Raw genomic sequence first — 27634 nt, 5'->3', positions numbered from 1 at the left:
TCCCCCTGCCCTGTTCCAGAGAGAACGAGAGAGAAGAGAGAGGAGAGAGAGAGAGACCTTTGCTCAGGCTCTCTGACCCATTCGCAGCCATGGCCGGGTGTTCAGAGAAAGAGCCCATCGCCTTAGCGAGATCCGATGACCTGCAACAGTTTATGCCACCGGTAAGCAGCCTATATCATATATCTTTGCTTTAGTTTCTAAATAATAGAAACGTGTAAAGTGTGCCAGATAGACTACTCTCAGAAAACTTTGTTTGTACATTCCACGAAGACACCTGCTCATTCTGAGGGAGGTGTTGTGGTTGAAATGAACTTTTATAAGCGCAACACATTATCAACACTTTATGAACACTTTTTGAACTTTGTTTAGGTGGCATTCATGTGTAAATGGTTAATGTGTTCACCACAGGCATACACTGCTGTGGCCGTTAAACCGGCTGCCACCAGCCGCCTGCTGAAGACCGGGATTGTGGTTCTTATCGCCGGGGCAATTCTGCTGCTGTTCGGGGCTATCGGAGCGTTTTACTTCTGGAACAACAACGACAACCATGTAAGCATTAGTCCCTCTGACGATAGCGAGTTCAAGAGACATTGGGCCTTGAACCAGCCAGCGACTCTTGCTTTTCAAGAGTCAAGAGGGTAGCTGAATGGAAGCCTTGTATGTTTCTAAGACTGAAGGTCCTGCTGATGTACCGGGTTCGAGAGGTGTGAGCGAGGTAGGCCCAGGCTACTTTAAAAATATATGTTTTTAATCAATTTGGTAGCTTTAGGCCTACATGAGTTGAAATGCATTGCCTGAGCAAGAATAGCATACTCATTTTGTTAGGAATTTTTCAATGCGTTTAATTTTGTAGATTTTGGGTGCAGGGTAGTGTCTGTCTGTGCCTGTTTTTCTTGCTGTTTCTAGGATGTGGATGGGGGAATGTAAACAAAACTCACCCATTATGAACCTCCCCACAAGCCATATATAAAATCTACACCCCCCTTCTCTGTCACACACACACATAGTAAACGAAAACTGAAACTAAAATAAAAACTAAAATTAGAAACCCACTTTGAAAACTGAAACTAAAATAAAAACTAAAATATTATAAAAACTAAAACTATACTGAAACTATTATCTTTGACTGCAAAACGAACTAAAATAAACTGAACAAAAATATAAATGCAACATGAAACAATTTAAAATATTTTACTGAGTTACAGTTCACATAAGGAAATCAGTCAATTTAAATAAATTCATTAGACCCTAATCTATGGATTTCACATGACTGGGCAGGGGTGCAGCCATGAGTGGGCCCACTGGGGAGCCAGGCCCAGCCAATCAGACAGATTTTTCCACACAAAAGGGCTTATGGTAGAGAAATTAACATTCAATTCTCTGGCAACAGCTCTGTTGGACATTCCTGCAGTCAGCATGTCAATTGCACGTTCCCTCAAGACATCTGTGGCATTGTGTTGCGTTACAAAACTACACGTTTTAAAGTGGCCTTTTATTGTCCCCAGCACTAGGTGCAACTTTGTAATGATCATGCTGTTTAATCAGCTCCTTGATATGTCAAACCTGTCAGGTGTGTGGATTTATTGGCAAAGTAGCAATGCTCACTAACAGGGTTGTAAACAGATTTGTGCACAAAATTTGAGAGAAATAAGCTTTTTGTGCATATGGAACATTTCTGTTTTTTTTCTTTCTTTCAGCTCATGAAACATGGGACCAACAATTCACATGTTGAGTTTATATATATTTTTTTCAGTGTAAAATAAAATAAATTATAAATTATGTTGAGTTTGAGTTTTGTTCTTCTAAACTTCCAAAATCAAACTGGGTTTTCAAGCTGGTTTTTGAATGGGGTTTTCGAGCTTCTGAATCTGGCGGCTAAATGCTGCCAGTAGATGCCAATGTTTCACATAGGCCTAGCTGGTGCATCGCTATCCCTAGCTATCACTACCTAACAGGGAAGAAATCAGAGGGCGAGCACGGAGTGTGACTGGGCCAAGCTAGAACAACTTCTGAAGTTGCAGGAGCCATTCGCATGCCACACTGACCAACTTCAGACTGACAGCCAGTTGCTGTCTGATGTGGTGACGTGCCTTCTAAACCTTGGGGCACCCAGTTTCGGTCAACTACTGTTGCAAAACAGAACATCTTGTTTGGTTGAACAGAAACACACACAAGCTGGCTGGCTGTGAACTGATAGAGTTGTGATGAAGTGTTGTATTGCTTATGTTTTTGCTGTTGTTGTATCTGTTTTTATTTACCCTATTGGAAGGGGATACATGTGATACATGTTTAATATTACAAAACATAACATGTCAAATGTGCCATGACTTCATTTTTTTTTTTCCCTCTCTCTTTCTGTCAGATAAAGGTAAAGGTACTTGATTATTCTTATATCTACTATTAAAGTTTCAAAAAAGCATTGGATTTGTGTAAACATGGGCAAGAGAGTTTCCTTCCATCAAAATTCTTGCACCAGACTAGGTGCTTATCCTTTAAATCCAAGTCACATAAAATTGAATTATAATTGAAACCTAACCAAATAAATCCATGTTCTGGCCATGAAGTTGTACGGAGTCCTCTACTGGCCAAAAGCCTGTTAGCATGGGCAGCGCCATTGAGGATTTTTACAGTTTTGATTTAGACAACTGGACGGGACTTCCAACTTCATTGACTGATCCCTCCAGATGACCCTGTTGGCATGACCTGATGACCCGGTTGGAGTCGTGACATCAAGATGGACCAGCCAATTAATTTGACTTGAAAATAAGAAAATTGACTATTTCAAGATGGAGAGGGCCTCAATGGCACTGTGCATGCTCTCACAGAGGAATGGCAGCCGTTTTACAGGCTCCTGACCAATTGTGCTATTTTGTGTATTTCTTTTGCGCTGCTCTTAACTTTTTTTTAACATAATGTTTCCGCTGTCATTTCCTATGACCAAAAACAGCTTCTGGACATCAGAACAGCTATCACTAACCTCAATTTGGACGAGGACTTCTGCTTCAATGATTCGGAGGTGAAAGAAGCCCTAAACTCCGACACTCGAAGAAGACAAAGACGGTGCTATAGAGGTCGGCTCTTGAATACCTCATGATAAGCTGTAGACTATACTATTTACCAAGAGAGTTTTCATCTGTATTTTTTTACCACCACTATTTACCACCACAAACCGCTGCTGGCAGTAAGACCGCACAAAACGAGCTGTATAGAGCCATAAGCAAACAAGAAAATGCTCATCCGGAGGCGGCACTCCTAGTGGCCGGTGATTTTATTGCGGGAAAACTGAAATCTGTTTTACCTAATTTCTACCAGTATGTTACCTGTGCAACTAGAGAGATAAAAACATCTAGATCACCTTCATTCCACACACAGAGAGGCATACAAAGCTCTCCCCCACCCTCAATTTGGCAAATCGGACCATAACTCTATCCTCCTGATTCCTTCTTACAAGCAAAAACTCAAACAGGAAGTACCAGTGACGTGCTCAATACAGAAGTGGTCCGATGAAGCGGATACTACGCTACTATTTTGACTATTTTGCTAGCACAGACTAGCACAGACTATGTTCCGGGATTCATCCAATTGCACATCAGTCACCGGCTTCATTAATAAGTGCATCAACGACGTTGTCCCCACAGTGACCAAATGTACCTATCCCAACCAGAATCCATGGATTAAAGGCAACATCCGCACTGAGCTAAAGGCTAGAGCTGCCGCTTTCATGAGCAGGACACTAATCTGGATGCTTATAAGAAATCCGGCTACGCACTCCGACGAACCATAAACAGGCAAATCGTCAATACAGGACTAAGATCGAATCCTACTACACCAGCTCTGACGCTCGTGGGATGTGGTAGGGCTTGCAAACTATCACAGATTACAAAGGGAAACCCAGCCGAGAGCTGCCTAGTGACGTAAACCTACCAGATGAGCTAAATGAAGAAGGGCGGGGGTATATGTTTCATGATTAACGGCTCATGGTGTAATTGTGATAACATACAGGAATTCAAGTCCTTTTGTTCCCCTGATCTAGAATACCTCACAATCAAATGCTGATCGTATTATCTCCCAAGATAATATTCTTTGGTTATAGCCACAACCGTGTATATTCCCCCTCAAGCTGATACCACGACAGCACTCAAAGAACTCTGCTAGGACTTTATGCAAACTGGAAACCACATATCCTGAGGCTGCATTTATTGTAGCTGGGGATTTTAACAAAGCAAATTTGAGAAAAAGGCTGCCGAAGTTCTATCAACATATCAACTGTAGTTCTTGCGCTGTCAAAACACTCGACCACTGTTACTCCAACTTCCGGGATGCATACAAGGCCCTCCCATGCCCTCCTTTTGGCAAATCTGACCACGAATCCATTTTGCTCCTCCCTTCCTATAGGCATAAACTCAAACAGGAAGTACCCGTGCTAAGGTCTGTTCAACGCTGGTCTGACCAATCGGAATCCACGCTTCAAGATTTGATCACACGGACTGGGATATGTTCCGGGAATAATATTTACGAATACACTGATTCGGTGACTGAGTTTATCAGGAAGTGTATAAGAGATTTTGTACCCAATGTGACTATTAAAAGGAAAAGGAAAACCAGCCACGTCGCTGTCACTGACGTCTTGCTTCCAGACAAGCTAAACACCTTCTTTGCCCACTTTGAGGGTAACACAGTGCCACCGACGTGGCCCGTTACCAAGGACTGTGGGCTCTCCTTCTCTATGGCCAATGTGAGTAAGACGTTTAAGCGTGTTAACCCTCGCCTAGCCGCGTCCTCAGAGGATGCGCAGACCAGCTGGCTGTGTGTTTACGGACATATTAAATCTCTCCCTGTCCCAGTCTGCTGTCCCCACATGCTTCAAGATGGCCACCATTTTTCCTGCACCCAAGAAAACAAAGGTAACTGAACTAAATGACTATCGCCCCGTAACACTTCTGTATCACTGCTGTCATCATGAAGTGCTTTGAGAGACTAGTGAAGGATCATATCACCTCCAGCTTACCTGTCGCCCTAGACCCACTTCAATTTGCTTACCGCCCCAATAGATCCACAGATGATGCAATCCCATCACACAGCACACTGTCCTATCCCATCTAGACAAGAGGAATACATAAGTAAGAATGCTATTCATTGACTATGGCTCAGCATTCAACACCATAGTACCCTCCAAGCCATTAAGCTCGAGGCCCTGGCCTGAACCCCGCCCCGTGCAACTGGGTCTTGGACTTCCTGACAGGCCGCCCCCAGGTGGTGAAGGTAGGAAACAACACCTTTGATCATCCTCAACACTGGGGCCTCACAAGGTTGTGTGCTCAGTCCCCTCCTGTACTCCCTGTTCAGCCATGACTGCGTGGCCAAGCACACCTCCCACTCAATCATCAAGTTTGCAGATGACACAACAGTAGTAGGCTTGATTACCAACAATGACGAGACAGCCTACAGGCCGGAGGTGAGGGCTCTGGGAGTGTGGTGCCAGGAAAATAACCTCTCACCCAACATCAATAAAACAAAGGAGATGATCGTGGACTTCAGGAAACAGCACCCCCCCTATCCACATCGACGGGACCGCAGTGGAGAAGGTGGAAAGCTACAAGTTCCTCAGCGTACACATCACTGACAGACTGAAATGGTCCACTCACACAGACAGTGTGGTGAAGAAGGCGCAACAGTGCTTCTTCAACCTCAGGAGACTGAAGAAATGTGGCTTGTCACCTAAAACTCTCACAAACTTTTACAGATGCACAATTGAGAGCATCCTATCGGGCTGTATCACCGCTTGATAGGGTAACTGCACCACCCGCAACCGCAGAGCTCTCCAGAGGGTGGTGCATTCTGCCCAACGCATCATCGGGAGCAAACTACCTGCCCTCCAGGACACCTACAGCACCCGAGGTCACAGGAAGGCCAAAAAGATCATTAAGGACAACAACCACCCAAGCCACTGCCTGTTAACCCCGCTATCATCCAAAAGGCGAGGTCAGTACAAGTGCATCAAAGCTGGGACAGATAGACTGAAAAACAGCTTCTGTCTCAGACTGTTAAATAGCCAACACTAGTACATAGAGGCTGCCTACATACAGTGGGGAGAACAAGTATTGGATACACTGCTGATTTTGCAGGTTTTCCTACTTACAAAGCATGTAGAGGTCTGTAATTTTTTATCATAGGTACACTTCAACTGTGAGAGACGGAATCTAAAACAAAAATCCAGAAAATCACATTGTATGATTTTTAAGTAATTAATTTGCATTTTATTGCATGACATAAGGATTTGATACATCAGAAAAGCAGAACTTAATATTTGGTACAGAAACCTTTGTTTGCAATTACAGAGATCATACATTTCCTGTAGTTCTTGACCAGGTTTGCACACACTGCAGCAGGGATTTTGGCCCACTCCTCCATACAGACCTTCTCCAGATCCTTCAGGTTTCGGGGCTGTCGCTGGGCAATACGGACTTTCAGCTCCCTCCAAAGATTTTCTATTGGGTTCAGGTCTGGAGACTGGCTAGGCCACTCCAGGACCTTGAGATGCTTCTTACGGAGCCACTCCTTAGTTGCCCTGGCTGGGTGTTTCGGGTTGTTGTCATGCTGGAAGACCCAGCCACGACCCATCTTCAATGCTCTTACTGAGGGAAGGAGGTTGTTGGCCAAGATCTCGCGATACATGGCCCCATCCATCCTCCCCTCAATATGGTGCAGTCGTCCTGTCCCCTTTGCAGAAAAGCATCCCCAAAGAATGATGTTTCCACCTCCATGCTTCACGGTTGGGATGGTGTTCTTGGGGTTGTACTCATCCTTCTTCTTCCTCCAAACACGGCGAGTGGAGTTTAGACCAAAAAGCTCTATTTTTGTCTCATCAGACCACATGACCTTCTCCCATTCCTCCTCTGGATCATCCAGATGGTCATTGGCAAACTTCAGACGGGCCTGGACATGCGCTGGCTTGAGCAGGGGGACCTTGCGTGCGCTGCAGGATTTTAATCCATGACGGCGTAGTGTGTTACTAATGGTTTTCTTTGAGACTGTGGTCCCAGCTCTCTTCAGGTCATTGACAAGGTCCTGCCGTGTAGTTCTGGGCTGATCCCTCACCTTCCTCATGATCATTGATGCCCCACGAGGTGAGATCTTGCATGGAGCCCTAGACCGAGGGTGATTGACCGTCAACTTGAACTTCTTCCATTTTCTAATAATTGCGCCAACAGTTGTTGCCTTTTCACCAAGCTGCTTGCCTATGATCCTGTAGCCCATCCCAGCCTTGTGCAGGTCTACAATTTTATCCCTGATGTCCTTACACAGCTCTCTGGTCTTGGCCATTGTGGAGAGGTTGGAGTCTGTTTGATTGAGTCCATATATTTATATATTCACTTTTCGTCCATATATTTATATATTCTTAATTCCATTTCTTTACTTAGATTTGTGTGTTGGGTATATGTTGTGTAGTTGTTATATATCCCTTGTTAGATATTACAGCACTGCCAGAGCTAGAAGCACAAGCATTTCGCTACACCTGCAATAACATCTGCTAAACATGTGTATTTGACCAATACAATTTGATTTGATTTGAAATGCCTTCTATGCTCGCTTCGAGGGAAGCAACACTAAACCATGCGTGAGAGCTCCAGCTGTTCGGAATGACTGTGTGATTACTCTCTCCTTAGCCTATCGGAGTGAGACCTTTAAGCAGGTTAACATTCACAAGGCTGCAGATCCAGACGGATTACCGGGACACATACTCAGAGCATGCGCTGACCAGCTGGCAAGTGTCTTCACTGACATTTTCAACCTCTCTCTGACCCAGTCTGTAACACCTACATGTTTCAAGCAAACCACCATAGTTCCTGTGCCAAAGAACACCAAGGTAACCTGTCTAAATGACTACCGACCCGTAGAACTCACATCTGTAGCCATGAAGTGCTTTGAAAGGCTGGTCATGGCTCACATCAACACCATCATCCCAGAAACCCTGGACCCACTCCAACTCGCATACCACCCCAACAGATCCACAGATGACGCAATCTCTATTGCACTCCACACTGCCCTTTCCCACCTGGACAAAAGGAACAGCTGTTTATGAGAATGCTGTTCATTGACTGCAGCTCAGCGTTCAACACCATAGTGCTCTCCAAGCTCATCACTAAGCTAAGGACCCTGGGACTGAACACCTCCCTGGACAAACTGACGGGCCACCACCAGTAGGTGAGGGTAGGCTGCAACACATCCTCCACGCTGACCATTGACACGGGGGCCCCTCAGTGGTGCGTCCTCAGTCCCCTCCTGTACTCCCTGTTCACTCATGACGGTTGGCCGCGCTTGACTCCAACACCACCATTAAGTGTGCCGACGACACAACGGTGGTATGCCTGATCACTGACAATGATGAGACAGCCTATAGGGAAGAGATCAGAGTCCTGGCATTGTAGTGCCAGGACAACAACCTCTGCCTCAACGTGTGCAAAACGAAAGAGCTTATTGTGGACTACAGGAAATGGAGGGTCGAACATGCCCCTTCCATTTCGACGGGGCTGTAGTGGATCAGGTCGAAAGCTTCAAGTTCCTCAGTGTCCACATCACTAAAGACCTATCATGGTCCGAACACACCAACACAATCGTGAAGAGGGCATTACAACCCCTCTTCCCCCTCAGTAGGATGAAAATATTTGGCATGGGCCCTCAGATCCTCAAAACCATCTATAGAATCTTGACTGGCTGCATCACCGCTTGGTATGGCAACTACTCTGCATGTGACTGCAAAGCGCTACAGAGAGTAGTGCGTCCGGCCCGTATCATCACTGGCGGTACCAGAGCGCCAAGTCTGGGACCAAAAGGCACCTGAGCAGCTTCTACCCCCAAGCACACACACTACATACACTCACACGCACAAAATACACACACACATGCATATCGACGCCACACGTACACTCACACAGACACACTTTCACACTTCACATACGCTGCTGCTACTCTATTACATATCCCGATTAGGGTTGAATGGCGGGAACCCGGTTATCGAGATTTACAGGGATTTACCACCCAAAACCTCCCCCTTAAGTAACTGCGAGAAACCGGTAAATTACAATAAATGATTTATATGAACAGCATGGAGTGAAATGGACTGTTAAATTATATGTGATGTCTAAATCTGGCTTCTCTATGGCCTCTGCATGATGAATCAACGCTCAGGATGGGGACAGACAGCCCATCTCAGTATGGAGCGCAGTTCACAATGTATTGTAGACCTATCATCTCATCATGGTAACTTTTTTTCTTGTGACAGGTAGGCTTGCATTTGCTGCAGCATAGTCTATGCTACAGTAATATAAAGACCGAATTTACCCATCTCCATCTGGTTTTCAGGGCTCACCTTGTTTTTTTAAATTGTAAATATATATATATTTTTTTCAGAGTCAGAGTTTTACAATCAAATATCGTTGTTTTAAATCAGTGCACACGCGAGCACTCTCTCTCAGTCTTTCTCCCTCTCCATCAACTACATTCAAATTGATTCCAAAATAGATCATCCTGTTATAGTTGATATATACATGTCCTAGCCTATGTCTTTCAAGAAATATATTCAATGCAGTATTTGTCATGTTTTGTCATTGATCATCATGTCTTGTCCCTGTGCTTCCCTCTGCTGGTCTTATTAGGTTCTTTCCCTCTTTCTATCCCTCTCTCTCCCCCTCCCTCTCTCCCTCTCTCGCTCTCTCTCTCTATCGTTCCGTTCCTGCTCCCAGCTGTTTCTCATTCTCCTAACGACCTCATTTACTCTTTCACACCTGTCCCCTATTTTGCCCTCTGATTAGAGTCCCTATTTCTCCCTCTGTTTTCCGCTTCTGTCCTTGTCGGATTCTTGTTTGATGTTTGCTGTTCTGTGTCCTTGTTTCCGCCCTGTCGTGTTTTTGCCTTCTTCAGATGCTGCGTGTGAGCAGGTGTCTATGTCAGCTACGGCCTGTGCCTTCCTGAAGCGACCTGCAGTCTGTGGTCGCGTCTCCAGTCGTTCCTCTCTACTGACGAGAGGATTTCAGTTTCCTGTTTTGGATTTACCTAGGTCTCGCTAATGCTCCAGCTGTCTTTCAGGCATTAGTTAATGATGTACTGAGAGACATGCTGAACATCTTTGTTTTCGTTTACCTTGACGATATCCTGATTTTTTCACCGTCACTCGAGATTCATGTTCAGCACGTTCGACGTGTACTCCAGCGCCTTTTAGAGAATTGTCTCTACGTGAAGGCTGAGAAGTGCGCCTTTCATGTCTCCTCTGTCACATTTCTCGGTTCTGTTGTTTCCGCTGAAGGCATTCAGATGGATCCCGCTAAGGTCCAGGCTGTCAGCGATTGGCCCGTCCCTAAGTCACGTGTCGAGTTGCAGCGCTTTCTCGGTTTCGCTAATTTCTATCGGCGTTTCATTCGTAATTTCGGTCAAGTGGCTGCCCCTCTCACAGCTCTGACTTCTGTCAAGACTTGCTTTAAGTGGTCCGGTTCCGCCCAGGGAGCTTTTGATCTCCTCAAGAAGCGATTTACATCCGCTCCTATCCTTGTTACTCCTGACGTCACTAAACAATTCATTGTCGAGGTTGACGCTTCAGAGGTGGGCGTGGGAGCCATTCTGTCCCAGCGCTTCCAGTCTGACGATAAGGTCCATCCTTGCGCTTATTTTTCTCATCGCCTGTCGCCATCGGAACGCAACTATGATGTGGGTAACCGCGAACTGCTCGCCATCCGCTTAGCCCTAGGCGAATGGCGACAGTGGTTGGAGGGGGCGATCGTCCCTTTTGTCGTTTGGACTGACCATAAGAACCTTGAGTACATCCGTTCTGCCAAACGACTTAATGCACGTCAAGCTCGTTGGGCGTTGTTTTTCGCTCGTTTCGAGTTCGTGATTTCTTATCGCCCGGGAAATAAGAACACCAAGCCTGATGCCTTATCCCGTCTCTTTAGTTCTTCTGTGGCTTCTACCGACCCCGAGGGGATTCTCCCTGAGGGTCGTGTTGTCGGGTTGACTGTCTGGGGAATTGAGAGACAGGTAAAGCAAGCACTCACTCACACTGCGTCGCCGCGCGCTTGTCCTTGTAACCTTCTGTTCGTTCCTGTCTCTACTCGTCTGGCTGTTCTTCAGTGGGCTCACTCTGCCAAGTTAGCTGGCCACCCCGGCGTTCGGGGTACGCTTGCTTCTATTCGCCAGCGGTTTTGGTGGCCTACTCAGGAGCGTGACACGCGCCGTTTCGTGGCTGCTTGTTCGGACTGCGCGCAGACTAAGTCAGGTGACTCTCCTCCTGCCGGTCGTCTCAGACCGCTTCCCATTCCTTCTCGACCATGGTCTCACATCGCCTTAGACTTTATTACCGGTCTGCCTTCGTCTGCGGGGAAGACTGTGAGAGCCGCCAATAAACGTAGGATTAAGAGTCCTAGGTATTGTCGCGGTCAGAGAGTGTGGCTTTCCACTCGTAACCTTCCCCTTACGACAGCTTCTCGCAAGTTGACTCCGCGGTTCATTGGTCCGTTCCGTGTCTCTCAGGTCGTCAATCCTGTCGCTGTGCGACTGCTTCTTCCGCGACATCTTCGTCGCGTCCACCCTGTCTTCCATGTCTCCTGTGTCAAGCCTTTTCTTCGCGCCCCCATTCGTCTTCCCTCCCCCCCCCCGTCCTTGTCGAGGGCGCACCTATTTTCAAGGTACGGAAGATCTTGGACATGCGTTCTCGGGGACGTGATCACCAGTACTTAGTGGTTTGGGAGGGTTACGGTCCTGAGGAGAGGAGTTGGGTTCCATCTCGGGACGTGCTGGACCGTTCGTTGATTGATGATTTCCTTCGTTGCCGCCAGGGTTCCTCCTCGAGTGCGCCAGGAGGCGCTCGGTGAGTGGGGGGGTACTGTCATGTTTTGTCATTGATCATCATGTCTTGTCCCTGTGCTTCCCTCTGCTGGTCTTATTAGGTTCTTTCCCTCTTTCTATCCCTCTCTCTCCCCTCCCTCTCTCCCTCTCTCGCTCTCTCTCTCTATCGTTCCGTTCCTGCTCCCAGCTGTTTCTCATTCTCCTAACGACCTCATTTACTCTTTCACACCTGTCCCCTATTTTGCCCTCTGATTAGAGTCCCTATTTCTCCCTCTGTTTTCCGCTTCTGTCCTTGTCGGATCCTTGTTTGATGTTTGCTGTTCTGTGTCCTTGTTTCCGCCCTGTCGTGTTTTTGCCTTCTTCAGATGCTGCGTGTGAGCAGGTGTCTATGTCAGCTACGGCCTGTGCCTTCCTGAAGCGACCTGCAGTCTGTGGTCGCGTCTCCAGTCGTTCCTCTCTACTGACGAGAGGATTTCAGTTTCCTGTTTTGGATTTACCTATGATAATATCCAGGAGTATCATTGTTTGTTTATGACTGGAATAAAGACTCTGTTTCTTTAAGTCGCTTTTGGGTCCTCATTCACCAGCATAACAGTATTAGCCTTATGTTTAGCTAATTACTGATGGGTGATGCATAATAAGCTTCTAACTTATAACCTCTGTCTCTTGGGAATACGCACCTCCGCCCGCCTCTCTCCTTTAAAAAATGCTCCGTAGCTCTTGGAGTCCCAGGCAGGAAAAGCTAGACTAGAATAGCTTGTCGGACATAATTTTTTTCAGCATTTCTTATACCAATAGACTATTTGAAGAGGGATGCAAGCTCTTGTTAGCTGAAAGTTAAATACAGCAGCCAATAGAACTCACAGATAGTTTGAAAGAAGAGCGAACACGCGATGGCAGTAGGCAATAGAGCCCCACAGTGGAGGTGTCATAATAACTATAAAACCTTTTGTTTTATTGTGGAGACATACAAACTATGAAATAACACATATGGAATCATGTAGCATACCAAATAAGTGTTAAAACAAATCATAATATATTTTTTATTTGAAATTCTTCAAAGTAGCCTCCCTTTTCCTTCATGACAGCTTTGCACACTCTTGGCATTCTCTTAACCAGCTTCATGAGGAATGCTTTTCCAGCTGTCTTGAAGGAGTTCCCACATATGCTGAGGACTTGATGGCTGCTTTTCCTTCACTCTGCGGTCCAACTATAGGCCAAAAACTCATACATGTCTCCTAGTCTCCCACGCCTAGGCTACCTTCTATCCCTAACACTAAATAATAAAAAAAAAGGAAATAGAAAGATTTTTATCAAACTGAAACTAAATAAAAAATAGTAAATCAAGTCTGAAAACTAACTTCAACTAAACTAAATGCTAAAAGCGAATAGAAAACCCCCATATTAAATCTTAAAACAATGGTCACCTCACACAACCTCGCACAAAACTATTATTCCTTCTCCATCGCTCCTTCTTACAGGTATGAAAACATTCCCTATGTGTGTGTGTGTGTGTGTGTGTGTGTGTGTGTGTGTGTGTGTGTGTGTGTGTGTGTGTGTGTGTGTGTGTGTGTGTGTGTGTGTGTGTGTGTGTGTGTGTGTGTGTGTGTGTGTGTGTGTGTGTGTGTGTGTGTGTGTGTGTGTGTGTGTGTGTGTGTGTGTGTGTGTGTGGCAGGTCTACAACGTCCACTACAGCATGAGTATTAACGGTAAGGTGGAGGAGGGCTCTATGGAGATTGATGGTACCAACAACATAGAGAGATTCCGCACCGGCAGCGGAAATGGTGAAGCAGTGGAGGTCCACGACTTCCAGGTTGTAAGTTTGAAAGAACAACAGCAATGACAGCGACAACAAAAAATTATAATTCCAATGGTACATTGAAGTAATTATGTAACATGTTGGATGCACATTGCTCATACAATTTTAAATGTGTTTGTTATAATCCATTTGCTCTCTTCAACCTCTCTCTCTCCAGGGTATAACTGGTGTCCGTTTCGCTGGAGGAGAGAAGTGTTACATTAAGACCCAGGTCAAAGCTCACCTGCCTGATGTGAAAACTCTCAACAAAGACTCACTTCTGTTCGACCTGGTAGGAATGACCTCAGTTCTCTTACTGCCTCTCTCTATCCAGTCTCCCTCTCCCTCTGTCCACAGGCGTAACACAGCTCCTCTGGGGCGCCTGGCAAGGTCGCTGTTTGTTTTAGCTAATGGATAAATGTTTATTGGTAGGCCTATTTGGTGGTCATTTTCTCAGGTTAAGCCTAACATTTCACGAAGCTATACACGGTATCACAATGCTGACATTATTTTACTTCTGGCTTGTGGCAATAATATAATTCAGTCATTAAAGTTCGAAATTCAAACAATGCAGATTGTCAAATTAATTTCCGATACAACAGAATACTAATCAGCTACCAATTTATTTTTATTTTTATATACAGCTCAATATATAGGCTACCTGAACCTGCATGACATGAGCTGTCCTCGCCTTCTCACAGCTTGGATAGAAAGTAAAACCAGTCTATTAATGTAAAAAACATACTGTGAGTCCACCCTCAAAACACTAGCTTAGTAGGGATTGTTTCATTATGAAGTGTACTATCTATAGCTATTGTACCAGTCCAAAGTCTGGACACACCTTAACATTCAAAAGTTTTTCTTTATTTTTTACTATTTTCTACATTGTAGAATAAAAAGATATGAGATGGGTTGTGGTCGGGTGATTATGGAGGCCAGGTCATCTGATGCAGCACTCCATCACTCTCCTTCTTGGTAAAATAGCCCTTACACAGCCTGGAGGTGTTGAGTCATTGTCCTGTTGAAAAACAAATGATAGTCCCACTAACCTCAAACCAGATGGGATGGCGTATTGCTGCAGAATGCTGTGATAGCCATGCTGATTAAGTGTGCCTTGAATTCTAAATAAATCACAGTGTCACCAGCAAAGCACCATCACACCTCCTCCTCCATGCTTCATGGTGAGAACCACACATGCGGAGATAATCCGTTCACCCACTCTGCATCTCGCAAAGACACAGCGGTTGGAACCAAAAATCTCATTTGGACTCATCAGACCAAAGGACAGATTTCCACCGGTCTAATGTCCATTTCTCGTGTTTCTTGGCCCAATGATGTCTCTTCTTCTTACTGGTGTCCTTTAGGAGTGGTTTCTTTGCAGCAATTCGACCATGAAGGCCTAATTCACGCTGTCTCCTCTGAACAGTTAATGTTGAGATGTGTCTTTTACTTGAACTTTGTGAAGCATTTATTTGGGCTGCAATTTCTGAGGCTGGTAACTCTAATGAACTTATCCTCTGCAGCAGAGGTAACTCTGGGTCTTCCTTTCCTGTGGCGGTCCTCATGAGAGCCAATATCATTATAGCGCTTTATGTTATTTGCAAAAAGAAACTTTAAAAGCTCTTGAAATTTTCTGGATTGACTAACCTTCATGTCTTAAAGTAATGATGGACTGTCATTTCTCTTTGCTTATTTGAGCTGTTCTTGCCATAATATGGCCTTGGTCTTTTACCAAATAGGGCTATCTTCTGTATACCACCTCTACCTTGTCACAACTGATTGTCTCAAACACATTAAGAAGGAAAGAAATTCAACAAATTAACTTTTAACAAGGCACACCTGTTAATTGAAATGCATTCCAGATGGCTACCGCATGAAGCTGGTTGAGAGAATGCCAAAAGTGTACAAAGTTGTCATCAAGGCAAATGGTGGCTACTTTGAAGAATCTCAAATATAAAATATATTTGATTTGTCCCTATGTGTTCCGTATGTTATTTCATAGTTTTGATGTCTTCACAATTATTCTACAATGTAGAAAATAGTAAAAAATAAAGAAAAACCTTGAAATAAGTGTCCAAACTGTTGACTGGTACTGTATAATACCATCTTTAGCGTCTTTAGCTGCGATTTAGGCGCTATTTAATATCTTTTTATAAAAATTACACATCAAATAGCCTAACAATGAGGAAAAAAGTAGTTGGCTTGAGGAATAAATTCAGCTACTATTTATTGTCTGCTAATAGCCTACACAAATGGACTGCAATATTCAAGGAAAATTAAATGAGGCCTAAAACAAATTAAATCCAACTTGAGACTCCCTTGGTCTCCTGAAGTACTCCTTTTTTGTGTGCAAATGTTTTCACCACGGCCTGTAGGTCCAGGTTGCGGCCCGACTGTTTTCTATACTGAGTATTGCCAACCCAGACAGTCTTTCCTCAGACATTGTGAATTATATGTCCATTGCGCTGCACACAATTTAAACTTATTTTTGAATGATGCATGCCAAGATATACCAGAGATAAGGGACTGTTGATATTCCTCAATCTCAATCGTCAATTCACCAGTAAGAACAAAAATCAAACCACTTTTTTTGTTCAAGCCCTCAAGAACTGTTGTCTGCAAAATATGACAACCTGTTTGTATCTGCTGATTTATTGTCTGTCCAATATCCAGACGACCTGTCCCCAGAGCTTCCTATTCAGTTAATCTTGTTCCGTAACGTGTTGAGGCCAGCAATTAAGGAGAATGAGAAACGCAATTAAAGATATTGCAGAACTGCTCTAATTTAAGCACTCCTCCCTTCTGCCTAGTTTCCCTTATGTTGCTACGGCAACCAAGCTGTTTTTACCATCCCTGTAACTGTCGTTTCTGCAGAGGGCTCGTTCTCTAAACTAAAACTCATAAAGAACTACATAAGAAGCATTAGGCTCTCTGTCTGATATGAACTTTAGAACACCTGATTAAGCTCCACTCATTGCACTGTCACCATCGTAGCCTTGACCACGACATTTGTTCATGAATATCCCCCTTATACTTTCAATCAGTTTAAATGTTTCTTTTTCAAGGGCTGAGGAACTTTTTCAGTCACATTCCTGAAGCCCAAGAAACAAACACTTAGCTTCCTGGTACATATGGAAATCAAAAAAGGTATATGAATAAATTTATTTTTAGAAGGTTACTGTCAAAAGGATTTATTACACACAAAAAAAAAATAGACATTGATGACAGGCACATGGGCCCGCAGATCTCATGGGCCCCTCAGCCTTGTTGGGGCTGCGGGTGTGTCCGGTACACCAGTGCCTCTGTCTCTCTATCTCTCTCTCTCTCTTTCCGTCTCTCTCTCCCTCCCTCTATCTCTCTCACTCTCACACTTGCGTGCTACTTCACTCATGTGTGTGGTTAGTTGGCCTGGATGTGTTTAGCCTGAGGGCTTGTAAAGGGAAAGGAAGAGATTGTAGTAGATTGGCATCCAGACCCAAGACGAACTGAGCGGTCTGACTCTGGCTGGGTCAGCTGTGAGGGGCTCTGTCTGCCACAAACGGTATACGCGCAAACAATTGAACTGGATGTATCTAGCCTCAGGGCCTGTACAGGGCAAGGAAGAGCTCGCCGCAGACCGGCACCTATGCCCCAAGTCATGAGCTGTCTCAAAGCCCTGGACTGGCTCATGTCTGTCACAATTTCTACTCAGAGTGAAGACAGTTTAGAAGTATTTGATGGTGAACATCTATCTATTCATGTTCCTCTATACTGGTGTTGTTTTTTCCCTTAATGTAGCAACTTAATGAACAGCCAGAGAAGGTCATGAGCCAGTAACCCTGCAGTCAGGAGAAGCATAAAGTTCCAGCTCACATACAAGGAGGCTAACATACAAGGAGGCTTTAAAGTCCTGTTAGCAGCTGTCAGATTATCAGAGAGCTAGAGCCTCGATCTGGCTCTGATGCCATGGTGCCAGGACCGGCTGATAACCCAGCACACACTGAAACGGTGATAGGTTGGTAGAGGAGTGGCGGAGGGAGTTTTGGGCCATCTCCGCCCAGGGGATGTAAACCACCCACTCCCCCGGCCGGTCCTGGCAATTGGACCGCAGAAACCTACCCACATCCTGGTTGACTCTCTCCACCTGCCCGTTACTCTCGGGGTGGAAACCTAAGGTAAGGCTGACCGAGACCCCCAGGCGTTCCATAAACGCCCTCCAGACTCTAGATGTGAATTGGGGACCCCGATCAGAAACTATATCCTCAGGCACCCCGTAGTGCCGGAATACGTGGGTGAACAGGGCCTCCGCAGTCTGTAGAGCCGTAGGGAGACAGGGCAAAGGAAGGAGACGGCAGGACTTAGAAAACCGGTCCACAACGACCAGGATCGTGGTGTTACCCCGCGACGGGGGAAGATCCGTCACGAAATCCACCGATAGGTGTGACCACAGTCGTTGTGGAACGGGAAGGGGTTGTAATTTCCCTCTGGGCAGATGTCTAGGTGCCTTGCACTGTGCGCATACCGAACAGGAGGAAACATAAACCCTCACGTCCTTAGCTAAAGTGGGCCAACAGTACTTCCCAGCAAGGCAGCACACCGTCCGACCGATGCCAGGATGACCAGAGGAGGGTGACGTGTGAGCCCAACAGATAAAACGATCACGGACATCAAACGGAATGTACAGACGCCCAGCTGGACACTCAGGGGGAGTGGGCTCTGCACGTGATGCCCGCTCGATGTTCGGGTCCACCTCCCATACCACCGGTGCCACCAGGCGAGAAGCTGGAATTATGGGAGTGGGATTCATGGACCGCTCCTCTGTATCATACAGCCGGGACAGTGCGTCTGCCTTAACGTTCTGGGAACCTGGTTTGTAGGATAGGGTGAAAACAAAGCGGGTGAAAAACATGGCCCACCTTGCCTGGCGAGGGTTCATTCTCCTCGCCGCCCGGATGTACTCCAGATTGCGGTGGTCAGTCCAAATGAGGAAAGGGTGTTTAGCCCCCTCAAGCCAATGCCTCCACGCCTTCAGAGCCTTGACAACAGCCAACAGCTCCCGGTCCCCCACATCATAGTTTCGCTCCGCCGGGCTGAGCTTCTTCGAAAAGAATGCACAGGGGCGGAGCTTCGGTGGTGTACCCGAGCACTGAGACAGCACAGCTCCTATCCCCGCCTCGGACACGTCCACCTCTACTATGAATGCCAAGGAGGGATCAGGATGAGCCAGTACAGGAGCCGAGGTAAACAGAGCCTTCAGGTGACCAAAAGCCCTGTCCGCCCCAGCTGACCACTGCAGTCGCACCGGTCCCCCCTTCAGCAAGGAGGTAATGGGAGCCGCTACCTGACCAAAGCCCCGGATAAACCTCCGGTAGTAGTTGGCAAACCCTAAGAACCGCTGCACCTCCTTTACCGTGGTTGGAGTCGGCCAATTACGCACGGCTGAAATACGGTCATTTTCCATCTCCACCCATGACGCGGAAAAGCGGTACCCTAGGAAGGAGACGGACTGTTGGAACAGACATTTCTCCGCCTTGACGTATAGGTCAAGCTCCAACAGTCGACCAAGCACCCTGCGCACAAGGGACACATGCTCGGCGCGGGTAGTGGAGTATATTAGAATGTCATCTATATACACCATTACACCCTGCCCGTGCAGGTCCCTGAAAATCTCATCCACAAAGGATTGGAAGACTGATGGAGCATTCATTAACCCATACGGCATGACGAGGTACTCATAGTGCCCAGAAGTGGTACTAAATGCCGTCTTCCACTCATCCCCTCCCCGGATACGCACCAGGTTGTAAGCGCTCCTGAGGTCCAATTTTGTGAAGAAGCGTGCCCCGTGCAATGACTCTGTCATACTGGCGATGAGAGGTAGCGGGTAACTGTATTTTACCGTAATCTGATTTAAACCTCGATAGTCAATACACGGGCGTAAACGTCCAACCTTCTTCTTCACAAAAAAGAAACTCGAGGAGACGTGGAAGGCCGAATGTATCCCTGTTCCAGAGATTCGGCGACATATGTTTCCATAGCCGCCGTCTCCTCCTGTGACAGAGGATACACGTGACTCCTGGGAAGTGCAGCACCTACCTGGAGATTTATCGCACAATCCCCCTGTCGATGGGGTGGTAATTGAGTCGCCTTCTTTTTACAGAAGGCGAGTGCCAAATCGGCATATTCGGGGGGAATGTGCATGGTGGAAACCTGGTTTGGACTTTCCACCGTAGTGGCACCTAAGGAAACACCTACACACCTCCCTGAACACTGACAGGACCATCCCTTGAGAGCCCTCTGTTGCCACGAAATAATAGGATCATGAGAGGCCAACCAGGGAAGGCCCAACACAACAGGAAACGCAGGAGAGTCGATCAGGAAGAGACTAATTCTCTCCTCGTGACCCCCCTGCGTTATCATAGTAATGGGAGCTGTGACCTCCCTAATTAGCCCCGACCTCAAAGGACGACTATCTAAGGCATGTATAGGGAAGGGAACATCAACAGGAACAAAATGGATCCCTAATCTAGGTGCCAAGGAGCAGTCAATAAAGTTCCCAGCTGCACCTGAATATACTAGCGCCTTATGCTGGGAATGCGGGGAAAACTCAGGAAATTCTATAGGTAACCACATGTGTGCAACAGGGGGCTATGGGTGAGTTGTGTGCCTACTCACCTGGGATGACCCACCAGTGCTCCGCCTGCTACCTTGACTTCCTGGAGAACCACTCCAGCACCGACCAGCAGTATGCCCTCTGCGGCCACAGCTGGTGCAGGGAATGGTCCCCCCTCCGGCCCCCCTCATAGCAGCCCCTCCCAACTCCATCGGTGTTGGATCCAAGGTGCTAGGAAATGGAACGGACGGACCCCGATCCGGACGTCCGCGGGAGGCCAACAGGTTATCCAGCCGGATAGACAAGTCCACCAGCTGGTCCAGGTTGAGAGTGGTGTCCCTGCAGGCTAGCTCCCTACGAACGTCCTCTCATAAACTACACCTGTAGTGGTCGATCAGGGCCTGCTCATTCCATCCCGCACCAGCGGCCAGAGTTCTGAAGTCCAGTGCGAACTCTTGAGTGCTCCTCATCCCCTGTCTCAGATGGAACGATCGCTCTCCCGCCGCTCTCCCTTCAGGTGGATGATCAAAAACTGCCCGGAAGCGGCGGGAGAAGTCCTCGTAGTCATCCAGAGTCGGGCCTTCCCTTCCCCAGATGGCGTTGGCCCACTCCAGGGCTTTTCCAGTCATGCAGGAGATGAGGGCGCTCACTCTCTCGCGTCCCGAAGGGGCCGGCTGAACAGCTGCCAGGTAGAGCTCCAGCTGGAGTAGGAACCCCTGGCACCCGGCAGCTGTTTCGTCATACGCTCCCGGGAGCAAGAGCCAAATCCCACTGGGTCCTGACAAAGGAGGGGTGGACATCGGTGTGGGTTGAGGTGCGGGCGTAGGTGATGATGTTGGATTTACAGGAAAGCCTCCTCTCTCCCATCTGTCCATTGTTTGCAGCACGCGATCCATGGCTGTCCCCGAGACTTTGTAACATAGTCGCGTGCTGCTGGACGCGCTCCTCTACTGGGAGAGAAGGGCTGGCTGCACCTGCTGACTCCATTTGAAAGGTCCGTGATTCTGTCAGCGATTGGGTACAGAGATGTAGCGGAGTCAGGCGCAGGACACAGGTTAGAGCAAAACAACTGAGTTTACTCAATAAAACAAACAAGCAATATTCCAATAAGGAAAATACATACAAACTAACACCTACAACAACCACTAAGACACCAACAATCACGGACAGAACAGAAAGGTATGCCAGAGGGTTAAATAAGGAACATGATATGGGAATTGAAACCAGGTGTGTGTAATACAGACAAAACAAAACGAAAATGAAACATGGATTGGTGGTGACTAGAAAGCCGGTGACATCGACCGCCGAACACCATCCGAACAAGACTTCGGCGGAAGTCGTGACACACAGTTTCGATTTTGGTTTCGATAATTTTTAAAACCATTAAATGTACTAGTCATTATTTGGGTTGATGCTGTAACAACTCAGAATAAAACCATTAGTAAATGTCCCATGATGGTAGTGATGCCCATTACTATTTATCTCTTATTAGCCATCATTTATTCACATTACTTTAATAAAACAGTTCAGTATTTTATTTTACTTTTGTTTTATTTGATTACTTTATTATTTAATTCCACATCATCTTCTCATCTCTCTGTCTGACAAAATCACTATTTAGGTAGATCTTCAAAGTAAATAAGGCATACATTTATGACTGCTGAATATAACTATCGATCACTTAGATCATGTATTTTCAGGTAGAGATACCTCGCAAAGCAACTGCTCTCTATCCCTCTCCGATCCTGCAGTTTTCTGTCTCTTTTACATAGCAGGTGTAAAAGAAACACAGACTGGACAAGTAGGCGCACAATGGATTATGGTCATTGTAGTTAATTACCATGTAGAATATTGTTCTTTTGGAAACTACAACTCCCTACTACATCGCACAGTTCGGGCTTAAACGGATTTATCTCTAGAGAAACGGCTGCAATGTGCGTAATGAGCTCATGGAAAAAAACTGAATTCAAATAATTAAACCATTAGTTGTTTAAAAAGGGGAAAATATAGATTTCGGTGAATCGCTCAGCGCTATACACACACGTGTACACACACACACACGCACACGCACGCACACACACACATACACACACACACACACTAGCACATGCCTCTCAGAGAGAAGGATTGCTTTTGCTTGTGAGTCATCTTTTCACACTCTCGCTCTCTGGCCAAACTGGGACGAGGTGGGTTGGATCGACACACTGATCTTAACAACATCTGAACAAGCCTGTCAAGCTGTCACAGTGCTGCAAGTTGTGTTTGTGTGTGTTTCTCTGTGTGTGTGTGTGTTTGTGAGTGTGTGTGTAAGCTGTCCCTGTGCCGAAATGAGGCCGTCTGATTATTTAAATCAGTTAGCGCTGCATATGCACCATGTACACATCATTAAACATCATGCAGGGCTGTTCTCTCACAAACACACACACACACACACACACACACACACACACACACACACACACACACACACACACACACACACACACACACACACACACACACACACACACACACACACACACACACACACACACACACACACACACACACACACACACACAGTACATGACTCTCTGCCTTGTAAACAGCCATTTATTTATTCTGCTGTGTGCCAAACTGTGTGTGTGTGTGTGTTCGGCTCAGATAGGGAGATGTGGTTATAATAGTAGCTGCAGGCTGGTCATCTGCTGTAATTTAGAGTGATGGGAAATATGGGTCAGATAAACTCTTATCAGTCTCGCAGGGGTGACACACACACACACACACACACACACACACACACACACACACACACACACACACACACACACACACACACACACACACACACACACACACACACACACACACACACACACACACACACACACACACACACTGGGTCAGATAAACTCTTATCGGTCCTGCAGTGGAGGACCCTTGCTGTTGTTTGTCCCCCAAGCTAATAATTTAAAATGAAAAAGTAATCTGTTGGGTTAGATGATAACATTCCCCTGATCTATTACCTGTTTAGTAACTAGCAACACATGTTTATTACTCTAATAATACAATGTTACTACCATGTTATTAGTGTTAGCTGTGTGTTTGTGTCTATCTCTGTGTGTGTGTGTGTGTGTGTGTGTGTGTGTGTGTGTGTGTGTGTGTGTGTGTGTGTGTGTGTGTGTGTGTGTGTGTGTGTGTGTGTGTGTGTGTGTGTGTGTGTGTGTGTGTGTGTGTCACCCCTGCGGAGTGTGTATTTTTGATCTAGAAATCAGATGATATACTTTTTAATATGTAGGTCATGTTTTTCTGTCAGCTTGTAGACTTAATGTGAATGTCTCCTGACTTTGTTTGAGCACCTAAATACTGGAGAACCTGAAGGTTTTTTCATCAACAGAAGAGCTACTGGGTCATTACACAAGATGAGTGCCTTTGCGTTCCTTTGATATTTTAAGTAGAAACTGTGCACCAATTATGAATATCAAAAGCCTGCAATATTAAATGAAGTTGCCTTTGGAGAATTCAATAAATCAGACTTTTAATATAATAATAATTTATTAAACGTCTAACTCGCTTTTCATAACAATCTGAAAGCTCTTCAAAAGCAAAAAACAAACAAGCAATACATCATGAGTTCACTAGCTATAGTTAGGTCAACCAGTAGAGGCAAAGTCATTGTGTGCATTAATCCTCCAAAGATGGATAGGGACAGTTCATGGCTTGATCAGAGGAAGGTGGTCAGGGAGACGGTTGATGAAGGGTGTATGTAGAAGGCTACTCTGGGAACCAGCCTGAGTCATGTAGCTACTGGTCTTCTCCTTCACAATGCATGGCACCCACTTGGCTGATTGCTCAGCAGCTCTGGGTGCCAGAAAGCTCACCACACACAGTTATGACTAAAGGCTTGCTCCGTCAACCCTGTGTCACTTCTATCAAGATTTTAACCCACTTAGTCCCACATTTTATCCAAGTTTAAATGGTAAAGCCCTAGTTATTTTGTTGCTTTGACAAAGTTACTTCTGAAGAGTATTATTTATTTCATGTGATTAATGATTCATTTACGTCTGTCCCTCATTTTAAGGTCAACCCTGTTATGTGAACTGAACTCTCATTTTAATATGGTTAAACTATTCCTTAAAAAAAATAAACATTGACTATCTAATAGTCAAATCCTAGAGTTAAAGAAGGTGAGATGGTTCTACTCTTTTTGGACATTTTCTGGTGTTTTGTGGTGGAAAACTAAGCAGGTCGAGCATAACACGCCAACCCTGTAACCCATAGATAGACTAGCTAGATATGTTTTAACAATTGCATTTTTTTTGCCACTCCGTTGCAGACAACAACCTCCATTCCCCGTCACAAAGGGATTTATGACTGATTTAAGAAGAAATCATCAATCCTGTTATGATCAACCCTGTTACTTTATTTGGCACTTATATTTTTTACGTCATGAAATTGGAAAACGTGCTGTTTATTAAGTTAAAGATGTGCTCTTTATGACAGAATGTTAAAATGAGGTGAAATCAAAAATAAATTGACCAAGTTACCTTTCTCAAAAGGCACCGAATTGGTGGAACAACTCTACTGTATTTTCTACTCAGTTCTACCTCAGGGCTTCATAAAGTATGAGAGATTGACCTGTTTTAATATGTACTTTGTTATTGGTTTCATTTAGAAAACATGCAAAATATTTAAACAGAAAATGGGGAACGAGAAAGAGCAAACCACATCAAAACAGACAAGGAGTCAAAAGAGTCCGAAAATTGCCATTAAATAGGAAAATAATTACTGTCCGTCAAACATAGTGTAAGCCCAGGGGCTTTCCAGAGCCCGTGTCTGTCTGTCTGGCAACTTTGTATAGTCGAGAGCTACTTATATGATTTACATTTCAATGTTTATTGTGTATTTATAACCCCCCCTGTCTTTCTCTCTCCAGGAGGATGAGGTGATGCCTGCTAAATTTGAGGAACAGTCACGGATCTGGGTGGCAGCTGACGTGCCCCTCTCTGACCCCGCCTTCCTCAGCTCCAAGATCCGTGATTTGTGTGGAGACCTGCCAATCTTCTGGCTCCGCCCCACCTACACCAACAGTACCCAATCAGCCCCTTTATATTATCACAGAACAACAATAAGTTATGAAAGTAACTCCAAGCAATGCACATAGCAACATGATGCACTAGAGATATGCAAAACAGTACAATTATTAGGTTTTTTGCAATTAGTATTAGCAATGTAGGTGTGCTGCCTTCAAAAGTGGCTCCAATAATGACCAGATGTCAAATTATGTTGTGTTGGCTTCCATAGTGTATTGACTGTCTCTGTGCTCTCCCCAGGTGGGCAGAGGAAGAGGAGGGCGGCCCCTCATCAGCGTCGCCAGGCACCCGGGGCAGAGGAGGAAGTGAACCCGGAAGCAGAATTTAACCCCGAGAACCCCTATCACGTGAGTTCCCGGACCAATCAGTCAGTATGCTGTGTTACTCGAGATTCCCACAGCAGAGCACTAATATTTGGCCTTCATTGACAGTGTTTGCTGTGTTACCATTGGCTTATTCTAACAGCCAGACCACATCCTCTCTCAGATATATAATGTTATGTTCACACGCTTATGTCAACAGTTGAGTGTCTGACAAATGGTTTCTGTCCTGGTCCCGTCTCTCTCCCAGCATGCACAGCTGTGTGAGCAGGAGCAGATGTTGGGGTCACAATGTCACCCCGACCGTGTGTGATTATGTGAGTGCGCCTGTCACTCAGAGCGTGTGTGTGTGTTTGCTTGTCACGCCGAGTCTGTCTGCGCCTCATGAACCCCTTTAGAATACCAAACTAAAGTCCCATTGAGCCTTTCAGGAGTGTAAATTGCTCCCCTCCTGCCCCTCTGTCCATGTGTAGACCCCTAGACTTCCCCTAATCCTCACCGCTCCGCCTCCTTCTCCTTCCCCTGAGAGAAACAGACATCCCCAGACTCCCAATAGAACCAGACTCCCAGAGACACAGAACTCTGTTTGCATTTGAAATAAATCATTGAATGAGAAATATAATTCTACACAGAAACACATTATACATTTATACACAGACATAAATGGGTTTAGAGAGGTGTTGAAAAATGTGGCTATTATCAGTATTTCACTCTCTCACTCCCCTTACTCCCTTTCTGTCTCCCTCTATCCTCCTACTTCTCCCCTCTATCTGCCTTTCCTCCCCTTCTGTTCCTCTCACTCAACATAAAGCGTGGCCTGGATGGCGAAGAGGGCACCATGACCTTTGACCCCATGCTGGACCACCAGGGCGTGTGCTGTACGGAGTGCCGGAGGAGCCACACCCAGTGCCAGAGGATCTGTGAGCCCCTGGGCGGGTTCCAACCCTGGCCCTACCACTACCGCGGGTGCAGGGTAGCCTGCAGAGTCATCATGCCCTGCCGTTGGTGGGTGGGACGCATCCTGGGCATCCTCTAAACACCCCTCAACCAGCCCTGGACTGGTAGAGTCCAGAGAGAAGGAGAGGCGGGTAGAGAGAGAAGAGGGTAGGTGGATTCGGGCGAGGGAAAAAACAAATCATTCAAGGATATTCAGTTTTCCATCATAAGATATGCTATAACACAGACAATACCATATGACATACAGTACATGTATGCTCATACAATACTCTTTAGAAAAGAGTACTCTTTCATACCACATACCCGTGATAACAAAATCATCCTGTCTGATCTTGTCACCTTAAACAAAACATATCAAAGTAACATCAGTACAGATTTTATATCAATTATATATAATATGATCTGTGATAGTTATGATTTGTGGAAACGTGTATGTAAAGAGCTAACACCTTTCCTTTTAGCTTTCTGGTGTAAATAAATGTAAGAAGTATTCTATAGGCTGAAATATGAGTTGGAGGACTAGACTGTATGTCAGCTGTGCATGCCTTTAGGTATTCATCATGCTAGTGAGAAATGTTGCTGTCCTAACTATTTCCTAACCGTTTTTTCTCCAGAAGTAGGGCCCACTAACAACATGTGATGTTTGCTTTGTATTTCTCCTCAAAAGTAACTATTAAATAACTATTTCAAAGTGCAATTTCAATGAATAAACCTTTTTTTAAGTAAACATATATAATTCATTTTTGCCATTCTTATTGCATAGCAACACATTACTTCAGCAATGTACTGTCCTCAATACATAAGCGGCCCTTCAAACTGTATGTTGCAGAGATGAATGCTACCGTACACAGCATGCATGCAGCCAAACACACTGGAGTTAATATGTCAAATATACTAGTTGATCCATAAGGTGAAAAACTTTGAGAGCAGCAGTGAGTTTCAGAGATCTAGAAAGCTTTAATGTCCGAGTTCCAGTTCTAGAAGTGTTTAATGAGACTTAAGACTGCAGCCGTCATGCTGAGATCTTACCCACAATGCAAAGTGCTTAACTCCTTTTGAT

The 27634-nt window shown here is 45.6% G+C and overlaps 1 protein-coding gene across 1 annotated transcript; it reads left to right on the top strand.

Moving 5' to 3' along the window:
• LOC139550439 (leukocyte cell-derived chemotaxin 1-like) lies at window positions 1–27301 on the top strand. Its single transcript, XM_071361343.1, has 7 exons — window positions 1–161; window positions 409–549; window positions 13514–13654; window positions 13815–13928; window positions 25141–25294; window positions 25538–25644; window positions 26429–27301. The coding sequence occupies exons 1-7, from the start codon at window positions 90–92 to the stop codon at window positions 26651–26653; spliced, it is 954 nt and encodes a 317-aa protein (XP_071217444.1). The 5' UTR covers window positions 1–89; the 3' UTR covers window positions 26654–27301.
• Window positions 27302–27634: the final 333 nt, after the last annotated feature.

The sequence above is a fragment of the Salvelinus alpinus genome, chromosome 23, assembly GCF_045679555.1.
Source record: "Salvelinus alpinus chromosome 23, SLU_Salpinus.1, whole genome shotgun sequence".
NCBI lineage: Eukaryota > Metazoa > Chordata > Actinopteri > Salmoniformes > Salmonidae > Salvelinus > Salvelinus alpinus.
The sequence above is the reverse complement of the archived record's forward strand: the minus strand, read 5'-3'. Positions and strand labels throughout refer to the sequence as shown.